General features: G+C 33.2%; 1 protein-coding gene across 1 annotated transcript; it reads right to left on the bottom strand.

The window, feature by feature from the left end:
• LOC143231286 (anoctamin-4-like) lies at positions 1–11,311 on the bottom strand. The gene is made up of 4 exons (XM_076465838.1): positions 11,307–11,311; positions 2,807–2,952; positions 1,740–1,892; positions 1–174 (listed from the first exon to the last, which is right to left on the bottom strand). The coding sequence occupies exons 1-4, from the start codon at positions 11,309–11,311 to the stop codon at positions 11–13; spliced, it is 468 nt and encodes a 155-aa protein (XP_076321953.1). The 3' UTR covers positions 1–10.
• Between the last annotated feature and the right edge of the window lie 4,208 nt (positions 11,312–15,519).

The raw sequence follows: 15,519 nt of genomic DNA, 5'->3' as shown, positions 1-15,519 counted from the left end.
CACTCTAATATCATACATGTGTATGAAGTATTCCTTTATCACTGTAATCAATGTATGTGATATTACTAACAGTTAGTATTAAGAACAAGTACAAACATTGCTCATAATTCTCTGTACTTACATTTGTGATGACAGAAATCTTTCCAACAGAATTAAGAATTCTGTACCATATTCCTATCAAAATAGAATCAACCTATTAGGATAACTGGAATATATTTCAATAACTTTACTGTCTAATCTTTTTATTATTTTTTGCTTACAAAACAATTCTCTTTCATTAACATTACATTCATGTATAGAATGGATTATATATATCTCAGCTAAGTTATGAATTAATACTTATCACTAAAGACTAATCAGGAGTTATTAATTAACTCTAATAATTCTTCTCTGTATATTTAGTGTAAAAAAAATCGAGGTTTAAAATAAAACAAACTTCAAAGTATGAATATTAGATTACTTCACTATCTGGGTAACTAGAAATGTCATAATGAAAATACCTAAAAGGCTAAAATCTAAATATTTCTTACAACTGATTGGTTCACACATGACTGTCAAATGATTGTTATTATTTACTAATAACAGTCCTCACTCAGTTAATGGAAGAGTGTTTGTACATCATAGAGAAATTTTGTACCATGACATTGTTGTCTACAGTTTAAGAGCTTCAGACTGTGATTTCTCTGTTCTAACAGATTTACCATTATACATTTGTTTTAGTACCTATGCTTGTTTCAGTATAGTTTTCTTTTTTGCATGTGACGTATACTGTTGGCCATGTATTGCACAAGAATAAGATTTAACAATATTTATTTTACGAAAACACTAGCATCTTCCAACTTTGGTGAATATTCTAGAAACTCACAATAAACTATATAAACTAACATGCCAAGAGCAGGAAGAATATTATTAGTCAGTTAAAGTCAGTGTGATATAGGCCTCAGAAGCTATAATTGTGATTAACACCAATTAATCATAAAACTACAAAATTGGAGCCAAGGTACGTGGTAGATTTTGAACATTACAACCCATTCAATTTCAGCACATTAACTTGGGATGCTAGTATTTCTACAAGGACATTAAATAGCATCCCTGGAAAAAAGTCAGATTGTAACCAATGCAAAGCCATACAAGATAGCCAGCTTAAGTGAGGTGTGACAGTCTCAACTTGGATTGAATTTGCTTGTCATGGACCTGGACTGTCGATAAAATATCGAGTTCTAGACCATATATAAAACTCAGTATTGTTTCTAAAACTCTTGTACCTAAACCATAATTTGTAGTAACTCTTATTATAAATTGTATCATTATTCTTTTTTGTATATTTTAATATATTTCTGTCAAAAAAGAGAATAGTACATGCCAGTCTTGTTGGCAAATATATTTTAATACATACTAACATTTAAATAACAACTAAATTCAAATTACCAATTATTTAGAGCAATAATACATAATTTATATGCAAAAACGGCTCGTTTGGGCTGAGAAAACACTTTACATAGAAGAGCGAACAACGTTTCGACCTTCTTCGGTGTTTTCTCAGCCCAAACGAGCCGTTTTTGCATATAAATTTCTCAACAAGTGGGTTTCTCTCGTCATCACTGAATAATACATAATGTATGTAACTTAATAAATCAGAGACTTGTCTGAAATAAAAAATATGAAACATTGTCAATTTACTTTCTTCTTAACAGACTAAAACTAAACAGCTTGCTGTATTCACCACACTGTGCACTCACCAATGTTCTTAACTCTTTCTGCAACAGGTCGTCGTAAGAAAGTGATAAACTTCCTAGCATCGAGCCTGATTTCTGTGATGTTGTTTAGTAAAGCAAATAATGGTGCCAGAGGAAATGCAACCACAAAAATTGTGACAAATCCAAACTGCAACACTGGAGAAGGGGAACAAATTACAGAAACGTTTATTAACTAAACTGTACATTTAATGTTTAAGGAAGTTTTTATGATTAGACAGTTAAATATAGTCTAAAGTTACTGTAATTAATGGAGAAAATCTAACCTAATGTAGTTGATTCAGGTCTAGAGGTGGTTGAATAATAGATTTAATTTCTAGTATGACATAAAAGTCAATACAGAAACATTAACGTCAAAATCAAGTAGCATAATAATGTTTCATTTAAAAAACAAACAAACAAACTAAAACACAGACAAGGACCTTTAAAATTGCTGTACCAGAAAATACTAATCATTGAGGTGGTGTAGCTGTTTTACAGGTATTTAATAAATGTTTCCTCTATACATTATACTGTTCTGAAAAACAAGCTGAAACCCATAAAAAAAAAAAGTGTTTGTTGTTAAATGCAAAGTTGTACAATGTGGAATTTGACCCATAACCACAGCAGGAATCAAACACTTAATCTTAGCATTATAACCCTTCAGGCTTAGCAATGAACACAGTTCATATCCATTTCTGCGTCTTCAAAAACTTTCTAAATGCTGCTCCAACTATTGTTTTCACATGCATTATCATCATATTGCACATTTAATCTTTACTGTTAATTATATATTAAATATTTAAAAATATTTTAAACTATGGTGGAGGAACTTAAAATAATATATCATTCATTTCCATAGTAGTCAGTTACTCAGTTAACTTAAATTAGAATAACTTTATTTTAAGGCTCTTGAATGATGTACAAACTACGAGGTAATTGTTAAAGATTTAACATTTTTCACAGACATGGAAAAAGTACCATTTTAATCTGTTCAAGTTCTTATGTGGAACATATGTATCTATTAGTGTAGTTATTTTCACATCATTATTTTAGTTAAACTTAAGCCTCACCCATTTCAAGATATTCACCAAAAAAACCCAATTCTTCTTGGTTTATTAAGTTGTAGTCACTCTCCCACTGAGTGGGTGCAAGGTTTTCATGAACACACTCACCCTTTTTATGCACTGACCACTTCTTGTAAACCCACAATAGCCATCTAGATATATAAAACAAAATTTTTACCTAGTTTTAAAATAATATCAGTTTTTGTTGTTGACATGAATGTATAAATAGTTTAACTTTACATACAATCTGACATACTACATGTTTGACTGAACATTAATAAACTATGAATCTTGAACATATCAAAATTACTTTAAAAAAAACAAACCCTACAACACAGTTCTTAAGTTTCAAAATGAGCTGACTGTCATAGAAAATGTTCTTACATGAAATTATTGAAATAAATATCTTTTAACTAAAAACCTTATGGAACACCCATTTCCATCACGGCATTAACGAACTGCTTCCCTACCACAATTATAGCTAGTTGCAAAGAGTGTTCAAACAAACACCCTCCTGTTCCACACTAGAATGAAATGTAGAAAAACAGTTTCAAAATTACTGTGGCAATACCACTTTAAAAAATATTTTAGAAAGGACACAAGACTGAAAAGTACAATAAGATATCAGTTAGTGAGCGAGAGCAGGATCAAATGGTCCGAAAAAATAATGTTTCAAACCTAAATATTTAAAGAATGTGTGTGACTAATATAAAAAACTTTGCAGAGATTGATTCTTTATAGTTTAACTTTTTCACAACAGGCTCAATCCCAGGAACTGATCTAATAATTATTCTGTGCTTGTTATATTACAATGTATTCACATCATTTGGCAGGCTTTAAGTAAACATAAGTTTTTTTGCACAACAAAGATTATATTTTTTAATGGAGTATTTTTACTACTTACTGTGAATACTTACACACATACATATATATAGAGAGAGAATTTCTGTATACTAGTCTGAGTATTGATTTCCATGTTTAGATTTAAAATACTTTTCTTAGTCTCAAAAATTTCAAACTTTTTTTCTGTGTAATATCTAAACCTAAAGTAGTAAAGAATGACTGTCTGGAATGACTTCAAATTGTTATATTAAACTACTTATGTTTATACTAAATAGTTTTATGATCATAATAGTGTGTGTATGTATATCTGGTTTGGAATTATGAGCATTGATTTTCAGTCACTAACCAAGTGGATAAGGTGTATTCTACTTAACCCTGGAATTATGTGGAACCTGCACTCAGCCAAGGACTTAGGATGGAACTGCTTTGGTTTCAGAATTACGATATAGTGAACCAACTTCCATGAATGATAAACGAAACTTGCACTGATCAAAGAGAAGGGTTTTGCACTCCCCATCTAGATAACTGTGTGCAAAATATGAACCAAAATTATGAGTAGGTTCCCAGGAAGGCTGGAGTTACTCTAACTGAAATCTGAAAAAAATATCCAGGATCCTTAGAAGAGTACCCCTGACTTTGCCCTTTTCTCCAAGAGTGGTTGAACACACTCAACTTTGGTGGAAAAGCCTCTTGTCTGCAACAGATTTTCAAGCTCCACTAATACAGCCTGGGATGCTAAAATGCACTGGGGAGTCCTGAAAAACAGAGCTCTGGACACTGTGCAATAGGTGAATCAAGTTCCCTACATTTTATTCAAAGCAAATTGATTACAATTTATTCAACATGAAGATTAGCAAGATCCTCTTTAGCTGTATTCATGAATACCACGAGTGGCAATCCATAATAAGATAATATCATCTGGTAGGTGTCTAAATGATCTTACAGGGCACCTCATTTTGACAGAACCTGTTGCATACTGGTGGTAGTAATAATAGTAATAGTAGTTATTAGTATGAAGTTGAAAAGATAAAGCATACCAAGAATGGGATACCATGAAAACCATAAAGGAACCCTGAGAACAAAAGAGTATATGACTGAGGAAAATACTCATTTCTGGTAAAAGCCTAGCAGATGTGATAAAAAACAACTACAGGAAGTAGTGGAAATACCATCAGAAGAGGAATTGGCCAGATCACGTAAGCAACAAGATAGATAAAAAATAAAATCTAAAAGAGAGTAATAGAAGTATTCCACATACCAGCTGACATAATATCTTCACAGAACCACTGAACTGGGCAGCCAATGACACTGGAAATTGAGAAATAGCCACAGTGTCAATAGACATGAAGTATGTTTTGTTTTCTCACCTAGATATTATGTGCTAACCAATACATTGTTTAGAGGTTAAGGGGTCATCTGAAAATTCATTTCCAGCATTTTCTGTTATGCTGCACCTGACCTTACGTGCCAATCAGGACAGTTCACCAAGTAAATATGTGCCATTTAGGAAAATGTTTCACCAAAACAACCGATTACCATCTGAGGGCTGGGACTAACTTCGACCAAAACTGTAAAGTGGCTGGATAATTATAATTTGTAAAATAAACCTTTTTATACGATATGTGAACTATATAAAAGTAGCCTGTTTTGATCAGCTGATTTAAAAACTTGGAAAACAACACAAATTCATTTCACATTCTATTTTGCAATCACGATTAAAAGAATAAAAACAACAAAAATCTATAAGAAACTAGTTTCCACACTACCACAGTCTGAATTACCCACTGCTACATAACTACAAAACATTGAGTGTTAAGAATAACATTCAGACCTCAGGAAATGATACACAACACGAAAATGGGAGGTTTTTAATGTTATTAAAAACAAATAAATAGAAACAGCTAATTGTTTTGCTTTGCCTTAGTATCAACAGATCTGATCTGTCAAATCTGCTGAACATATTCTTGGACCTGTGCAGTACATCATGATAGCATTCATGTATAAGCATGAAAATAGAGTCCATTCAATATTTAACATGTTTTCAAACTGTTCACTTATCTATAAACTCAAGTAGAATTTGTGGGTCACAGTATGGGCAAAAAGCGCGTACAGTAACAATTAGTATTAGTTTTATTTGAGAACCTGATAACTTTATTGATTACTTTTAACCTTAATAATCATAATGATAAAAGAAATTTCACTTTAGTGTTTATCAATCCAGATACTTTTAATATTTATAATTAAACCCTTTCTCTGAACGATGAGTACATATGAATACAACTTTTCAACTCCGAATATCCAACAGCTTGTTTGTTTGTTTGTTTTGGAATTTCGCACAAAGCTACTCGAGGGCTATCTGTGCTAGCCGTCCCTAATTTTGCAGTGTAAGACTAGAGGGAAGGCAGCTAGTCATCACCACCCACCGCCAACTCTTGGGCTACTCTTTTACCAACGAATAGTGGGATTGACCGTCACATTATACGCCCCCACGGCTGGGAGGGCGAGCATGTTTAGCGCGACGCGGGCGCGAACCCGCGACCCTCGGATTACGAGTCGCACGCCTTACGCGCTTGGCCATGCCGGGCCATATCCAACAGCTAAGATCACATAATACGTGTTTTTATATATACTTCTAAAGAATGCGATATTCTTGTTAAAAAGTAGTTTTAAAAAACTATCATGTATTTTCATTTCTGTGTCAGACTGGTTAACAAACGCCTAGTCCAAAATAAATAGTTGTGAATAAAAGCAATAAAGTTAATAAACTTAAGAGACGATTTAATACAATGAAATACCTTAAAGTTGCGCTATTATCTTGTCTTCTCTCGATGTTTGGGAATGGTATATTCCATTCCACCCTGAAGGACCAGGTTCTCCTCCCCGTACTTATGTGGTCTTGCAGTATTTGATATTGATAATTACTTCATTTTTGGGTCAGAGTCAACTGAATATTTCTCCGACCCTTTTCAGGGCAATGTCCATGTATTGTGATACATATATGAGTATTATTTTGTCCTATCAGGAAGATGTCGAGTTTGTTGGTGGCACACATTTTTTATTTATTTTTTTAATCAATTCATTCATTATATGTATATATATATATACACACACATACATTTTTACTATATATTTATTCCCTTATTTTTATTTATCTTTTTTATGTTTATAATATATATTGACCCGTGAGAGATGTTTAGGATTAACTTCAGCATGTATGAGGTACCAATCTAGTTCGCACAGTAATTCGTTTTTCATCCAATTTTTTATCGAAGTACGTTATTGTACTATGTAGGAGTCTATCTGGTATGGTTGGTATTTTCGAATATTTGTGTATGATTTGAGATGATGCAGTTCTTGGAACTCTGTATGCAGTTGTGAGGAGTGTGTTTTGGATTGTAGTTTGGTCTTAATTATTTTGTCGTTCACAGTTATCCATGCTGAAGCTGCGTAGTCTATTACTGGTCTAATATATGTTTTGTAAATTTTTAGTATGTTGTCTGTAGATGCTCCACTGTTCTTGCCAGTTACATTCCTAGCATAGTTGGTTCTTCGCCAAACTTTGTTTTTAATTTCGTTTACATGGTTAATCCAAGTTAATTTTGAATCATCATAGGTTAGGCCAAAAAATTTTGCCGATGTGGCAGTCTGAACTAGAGTACCATTCATATGTATTTCTGGCTGTAGTGTTTGTGTTTTGTCGATTTCGTAAAGATTATGAGTTGTGTTTTTGCTGTGTTTATTTTTATTCTATATTTTTGATAGTATTCACTTATTCTATTTAGTTGCGGTTGGATGTTTGTGGTTACTATCGTTGGTGTTGTAGCACTTTTCCAGACTGCCACATCATCAACGAACTGTGAAGAGAATCCATGATTATACCTTTAATGGTATATTATTTATATACATGATGAAGAGTATAGGGTTAACCACCCCTCCCTGATGGACACCAGCTTCTGGAGTAAAGTACTCAGAAAAGGTGCCCTCTACACTTTCTATTTTCCAAAAAGTTAGATAGCCAGCGAATAATTCCACGCGGTAGTCCCATTTCATTCATTCGGAACCTTAGACCATCGTGCCATACAGTGTCGAATGCTTTCTCGATATCATGGAAGCAAGCGACAGTGTATTCTTTTTTTATTGAAGATGTTTATTATAGTTTCGGTTAATCTAATTAAATGATCTGTCGTTTGTCTAAATTTCCTGAATCCGTTTTGTACTTCTGTAATTTTGATATTAGCTCCAAGAATGTGGAGAGTCTATTACTGATTAATCTTTCGAGAATTTTACCTATACAGCTGGTCAGGCTGATTGGTCGGTAGCTATTAGGTTTATTTGCTGGCTTTCCTTCCTTATGGAACAATATATTAGCAAGCTTCCAAGAAACTGGGATGTATCCTGAGGATAGATTAAAAAGTGTTTTTAGGTGGTCAAACAATTTCGGAGTGCCCTTTTTTAGAAGGATAGCTTGAATTTTATCTTCATCTGGAGATTTGGTTTTTATGTTTTTTATTGCTTCAAGTAGTTCTTGTAGGGATATTTCATTTCTTAGTAACGTGTTTTCATAATCTGTGATAGGTTTTGTGTTTGTTTCAGTTATATTTATTGGAAAAATTGGTTCAAATTGTTTTTATTGTTTAATATATGGTTGGTGACTTTATTGTAGAAATATGTATTCATATCTGGATCAGAGTGAGTTTGAAATGTATTTTGAAGTTGAGCTTTGAAAGCTTCTGCTTTTTCTTTATTTTTGTGTGTTATTGTATTATTGTGTTGAAGTGTATGATATTTCTTTGCGGCTGTATTATCATTGGTGAGTATTTTAAGATGTATCCAGAATTTATTCGGGTCAATTTTGAGCAGATGTTAACCCATTTTTCTTGTTTTTATTGTTTTATTTGTGTTCTGATATGATTTCTTATGTTGTTTATTTGCGTTTTTGTTTCTTTGTCTCTTGTTATCATAAACTGTCTTCTTTTAATTTCTTCGTTTTTTAATTGGGGTAATTATTTCGGTATTGGGTTTCCATGTGCTATTTATTGTTTTATGGTGTTGTTTTGGTATTGTTAACTTGGCTGCTTTCTGAAGGCACTCCGTGATTGTTTGACAGTAGTTATCCATTTCAATATGAGTTTTAACTTTTATAACTTTATTAGGTAACAGGTTGTCTAATTCCTGTTTATAATTTTGCCAATCTGCTTTACCATAATTAAATTTTTCTTTCCTGTAGGTTAGATTTTTATCGGGGGAAAGATCGAAGACGCAATATTTTAGTAAGTTGTCATTATCAAAATCTTTTCTCTCCTGGAATTTTATTAGCTTTTGGTTCATGTTATATGTGCAGAGGCACAGGCCAAGTATGTCACTGGTGTTAGTGGCATACGCTGTGTGTGTAGGGGTGATATCATTTAGTAGGACTATATTGTTATCATTTATGAACTGTAGGAGACTTCTACCGTTGTTGTTTGTGTATCTGCATCCAAAATTGACACTTTTACTATTTAGGTCTGCAATAAATATGGAGTTATGGTTGTTAGAAAAGATGTAGTTGAGTAATGTTGTATCTAGTTGTTTATTTGGTGAGCACTATATTCCTGCTACAGTTACTTTTGTATTGTTTCTTTGCAGAATATCCACAGTAATATGTTCGTTGTTACTGCTCAATCTAATTTCTATAGCTGATAATTCCGTTTTATATAGTAACATAACGCCTCTATTTTCATCATTTTTGTTAATTCTATCTTTCCTTATTGATGTGTAATTTGGTATTTTAAATCTATTGTTAATGAAAATTAAAGTTTTGCTTACTATTATGATATGGGGTTAGTTTCTTGTATAAGGTCTTCGGTCTCGTGTTTCTTGGAAGCTATTGCACCTTGGATGTTGATATATACAACTGTGAACGTTATGTTGTAAGCATGTATGCAGTAAGTGTTGTTATATGAGGTGTAATGTGTTTTTTCAGTATGTTAATTATCATATCGATACAGTTAGTTGATCTTGTGTTCGATCTTCTTGTTCTTTACCTTTGAATACAAACGTAATGCGCACAAGTGACAAAGAAAGGCAAGTGCTCAGGTACTACAGGAAGACATGCGCACTGCGTATGACAGAAAATATGTCGTTCGCCTATTTCTGGTTGTCGTTATTAATATTTATTTTACAGCTGTAATGTTGTTGTTTATCCGTTAAATAGCCATTAAAATTAAGATTTGCAAATAACAATTGCATCAAACTCTATTTTTAGATAAAGATTGAAAACTTATTGCGACAACTAATAAACTGTAGTTGAGTTACCATATAAAATCCTCTACAAAAATTAAACATCGATAATTATGCACTGTACTTTTATATACGTAAAAACGGCTCGTTTGGGTTGAGAATTTTTTTTTTATGTGTAGGAGCAAACAACGTTTCGACCTTCTTCGGTCATCGTCAGGTTCACAAAGAAAGAGAGAGGTAACTAACCAATAGCTGACCACATGTTTGAAGGGGTTGTGAAATTGAGTGTAGGAATGTAGAGGGCGTGCTTAGATGTTTGTTTTTTTAATTTCGCTCAAAGCTACGCGAGGGCTATCTGCGCTAGATGTTTGAATATATGTGTGTGTTTATATATTTTAATATAGGTATAAAGGTATTCCTTTGTATTGGTTTCAATGGCGGCGTCAGGATATTTTCGTTGGGGGAGTTGAGGGGGGCTGAAGTAAACTGTGGAGGGGCTTCCTAATGTGCCATCAATATAAAGTATAGATGGTAAATTATAATAATGTAAATACCAAGGTACATTTCAGAAAGGTGTGATATTTTGAACTGCGTTTTCAATGCAGTTTTCATTGGAAACTCATACTGTGATTAATAATTCATTATTACAAATTAGAAATAATCTGTTTATGAAAATATGCGTATATGTAAAAGAGGAAGCTCACCTGAATTCCACCAAAGGTAATACATAATAATAAAGAAAATCAAGATTAGCTTAGAGAAATATATATGCAAAAATGGCTCGTTTGGGTTGAGAAAATATTTTACATGTTTTGTTACTGTTATCTAACAGTACACAAATTTTACACAATGTAAAATATTTTCTCAACCCAAACGAGCCGTTTTTGCATATATATTTCTCTACAAGTGAGTTTTCTCGACATCACTGAAGATTAGCTTAGATTGAACATTTAATATACCATTAAGAGTAAAGCTACAAATCAAAAGAAATATAACATAAAGACATAGTTTACATAGCAGAAACGAATTATCCCATGTGAAGTTAATACACTCTGAGGAAAAGTAAGGTCACTATCAGGCTAACTATTTTTCAGTACATTGCTATGGGAGGCATGACACATACTTCCATTTTAATGAAGACTTTGAGTTATACAGATTTATGTCTCTGACATTAATTGTTAAGCAACAACGATGATTGTGTTTTTCAAATTTTATGAATATATATAGGTAACAATATTGGGGAGCTGAGGGAGATTTGGCTCATTTTTGGGGAGGCTCAAGCCCCCCTTGGCGCCACCACTGATTGGTTTATTTTTGGTCTGAGTTGTTTTATAAGTAAGGCTTATTTAATTTTGCGCATGTTTATGTTTGTTTCATTATTTAATATATATATATATAGTAGCTTTGCATGTGACGTCATTGATCACGTGATTTCAATACTTACGCCATATTGGTAGGCAACATCACCAGGCAGCACAGTCGACCGTATGTATGGATGTACACATTGTGAACTGTGACCGCGTGGTGTAAATGTTGTCATTAGTCATATCAGATCGATCTTCAATATGAATGGACCTATATGTTTATCTGATTATGCAAAAGGCTTGAGTCATAATCATCGGGATCATTATATTTATAAAATCAGTGCCATCAAAGTCGACCGATATCTGATATTGCCTGAAAATTTCATTAGTTTCATTGATAGCTATCCAAAACCTGACATTCAGTACAATGACATTTATTATTACCTCATTAACACTACATCATCATACACTGGAGAGAGACTGAAGTCCCACAATAGCCTGGAAGCCTACTGAAATAAAATGAAAACTACTTGTGATTGATTTATATGTATTCATGTTTATAAAATGATTATCATAAACCTAAATATAAAGTTACAAAGGACATACTTATATGAAAAAATACTCAAAAATCAAACACATCATATGTTACTGAAATAAATATTTTTTTATGGTTTTAACAAAAGTTTAACAATTAAAAACCCACCACATCTTCTTCGCTTTTTGGAGGCTGATCTTCTGTTGAATATTTCCAGAGCGACTTTTGACTTTTTCTTCTGTGGAGAAAACACACATTGGAACTGTGAAGGAACGTAGTCTAGGGAAAGGGGTCATCACTCTTACCTGTAATACAAAAATAAACGTATCACATAATTTTGTGACAATTAGCTGTTTTCCTATAAGTTTACAAATACACAAGTACCAGTATATACCGTGTTTCTCCGATAATAAGACCTACCCATAAAATAAGACCTAGTGTGATTTTTGGGGATAGTTTTAATATAAGCCCTAGTTAAGAGTGGCAGGAAGAAGAAATAAATAAAGAAAATATTAATTAGTTTAATAGTTACTTAATTAGTTTGTTTAAGTATTAATCAGTTAGTTTAATAGTTTAATAATAGTTTATTTTAAATGGTTAGCTTAATAGTTTTACTTTGTAGCTTCATTTTTTTAATATATCAAAATAAGACATCCCCCGAAAATAAGCCCTAGTGTCATATTTTGGAGTGAAAATTAATATAAGCCCTGTCTTATTTTCGGAGAAACACGGTACTAATATATGTAAATAACTTGCAGCCTGAATTATTTTTTTATTCAAATAGAAGTGAAGCATTAACTGTTATTGATTAAACAATAAGACTGTGATCCAAGAAGCAAGAGTAACCGAGTTGTTTATGTATCGTTCTTTTAAATGAAAAGTAAATTTTATACAATTCACAGTCGTGATGGATGTTAAGCTACAAAATAATACAGGAAGAGAATTTTATAATCGTTTCTTTGTGATCTGTCATGAACTATTTTGTTTATGACTGGTTATGCAGTTCCCCTTTCCCCTATATAAAAGTAAAAGAATATAATATTATATTTGTACAGCCTCAACACAACAATAGAACGATTGTATTTCGTTTCTGGTTTCAGAGCCCTCCTATATTTGTAATCTAAACTATACATAGTTTAGTGGTTACAGAAATAGTGGTTACTCAGAATGAAATGGTCGCTGCAGAAACGACTCGCGTTGGTGGACTGCCAACCTTCTCGCATTACTGCAGCGATCCATCAAGATCGACGCTCAGGAACCGTCGGAAAACGGTGAAAGCTCTTTCCTGGATCTCGGTCTTGTCTGTTCTGATAACCAGCAGCTACACATGTTGTCACCATGGTCAAAATAATTCAGAACTGTTATGAGAAACGAACTGCTGACCAGCTAACTGAGGCCACTCATGCGGAGTCTAGCCTACCATCATGGCGGCATAAGTTTATATCGCATGATTGCATGACGTAACTGCAACTCGTCTATACATATATAATCATATATTCAAACATCTAAGCACGTCTTCTACATTACTACACTCAGTTACACAACCCCCTTCAAACTTGTGGTCAGCTATCGGTCAGTTACCTCTTTCTTTCTTTGTGAACCTGACGATGACCAAAGAAGGTCGAAACGTTGTTCGCTCCTCTACATAAAAACATTTCTCAACCCAAACGAGCCGTTTTCACATATATATTTTTTTCTACAAGTGGGTTTTCTCGTGAGCACTGTACTTTTGTTTTTACATAAATGTATGATATTTGTTGTTTGTTTTCGAGCCATGTTCTGGATCGTGTTCACTCTTATTTGCGAGAAAATTACTTATAAATCTGTAGTTTTCGTATACGTGTATTACCGACGAGTTGCTCTTGGTAACAACACACGATAAGCCGAAAAGTACTGCTACCGCCACTCATTGGGTCGGTGATAAACTTACGGACTTCCAGCCCTAAAATTTGTTTTAGATTCCCCACGGTAAACAGAGTTCGGATAGTTTGTTATGCAACTTTGCAACAAGAATATAATAATAACACCTAAAAAGATTTCAAGACAACAAGCACTATTATCAGAAATTTGAAATTGTTTCTCCTTTTTTCTTTGCCCCCTAGTGGCACAGAAGTATGTATGCCGACTCGCACCGCTAAAAACCGGGTTTCGAATCATGTGGTGGGCAAAGTATAGATAGCCCATTGTATAGCTTTGTGCTTAATTCTAAACAAACCAAACCAAAATATTTTGCCTTTAATAAACAGTAACATATTACCTGTTTTGTTTTGTGTTTAAACAGGAATACATGACTTGCTTCGTTTTTCAACAAAAATGCATAACTGTTGTTTTCTCTTTCTAACAAGAATACATGACTTGTTTGGCAAGAAAAAAAAACGTTTTATCCATAATTTACAACTACTGACTAGGACGTAATAAAATCAAACACTACAACATATCCTGAAAGATTAATTCTTGGTATACAGGGGCGTAATTTTTTTACACCCGATGGGGGGAATGATTATTGCAACCACTTATGTGGACTATTCAATTTGCAAATTGGCAATCTCTGATTACGTGAACCTGAAGGCTGTAAACATGCAGTCACAAAGTAATCTTGTTGCCACGATACTTGCATGTATACTTAGGCCTACTGACTGATACTTACGAACTATCGCTTAGATCAAAAAGCTTAGAAGCACGCCTATATTAAAGACGTACATTTCGGCTACTGAAAAAGCCTACATCTAGGCCTAATTATGTAATTCGATTGGTAAGAACACGAGAATCACAAGAACAAACACACAATTTGTAGGCCTGTGATGTAATAAAACAATTCAACAGACCAAACTGTGGGGGATGGATGAACATACCCCGGCCCGGCATGGCCTAGCGCGTAGTATGCAACATACCCCCACCTAAAATGAAGGGGGATGTATACCTCATCCCCCCAGGATCTACGCCCCCTGTTAGTATAACTCTCATATAGCTGGAGAATAATCATGTCACCATTAGGGTCACGATCTCATCAAACCATAAAATTAGAAGCAAGTCTAAAAAAAACAATTGAAGCTGAATGTATGGTACTTCCACATAAAGAAACGTAAGAAGTAGTCGTCTGTGAGGAAAATGCAGGAAGTTTTATGGCAAATCCTCACCTAATTACACTTTATCATTTCGTATATCAATCCAGGTACTCTGACTGTAATCATGATATAGTTTCTAAACATAGATACAGTCTTTGTTCTTCCTCTGTGTAAAATATTTTCTCAACCCAAATGAGCCATTTTTACATATATATTTCTCTACAAGTGGGTTTTTTCGACATCACTGATTAGTCTTTGTTCTTGCCATCATAAAGTTAAACACACATCTACATACCCTAAACACAAAAAAGCTAACAAGAGGATGAAGTTGAAAGACTTCATAAAAAAAAACCCTAAGGGATAAGATTTGTCACTTGGATAGGTTTATTATACTTTTGTAGAATACAATGATGCATATTTAGAAATACTAGGTTATTCTTTTTTTGTCCAAACTCACCATTATAATTACCTAGATTATAAAGGTCGTGTTTTTATGTCAGTTTCATAGAATGTTTTCACTGTACGAACATTTAATCTTGAATCCCACCAATGTTTAGATGTATTTTCATAGATGTAAAATAACTTTAGTAACTAATATATTCTTCAAAGAGTATACGGTTAATTTTATTGCGATTATAGTTCTTTAAAAATCCATTTTTCAAAAAGTCTGCTGATATTTGAATCTATAACCAGTGTCTGTGCAAGTTTTCTTTAATTTTTTTATTATAAGTCCTGTTATATTTAAAATAATTA

This window comes from Tachypleus tridentatus, chromosome 11, assembly GCF_004210375.1.
Source record: "Tachypleus tridentatus isolate NWPU-2018 chromosome 11, ASM421037v1, whole genome shotgun sequence".
Classification (NCBI taxonomy): domain Eukaryota; kingdom Metazoa; phylum Arthropoda; class Merostomata; order Xiphosura; family Limulidae; genus Tachypleus; species Tachypleus tridentatus.
Note: the sequence above shows the minus strand (reverse complement) of the source record. Positions and strands in the feature narration are given on the sequence as shown.

Coding starts and splice junctions, on each gene's coding strand:
- LOC143231286 (XM_076465838.1), bottom strand. Junction 1,893..2,806: donor TGGTGAATATCTTGAAATGG/GTGAGGCTTAAG, acceptor CCCCTTCTCCAG/TGTTGCAGTTTGGATTTGTC. Junction 175..1,739: donor AGAAAGAGTTAAGAACATTG/GTGAGTGCACAG, acceptor CTATTTTGATAG/GAATATGGTACAGAATTCTT.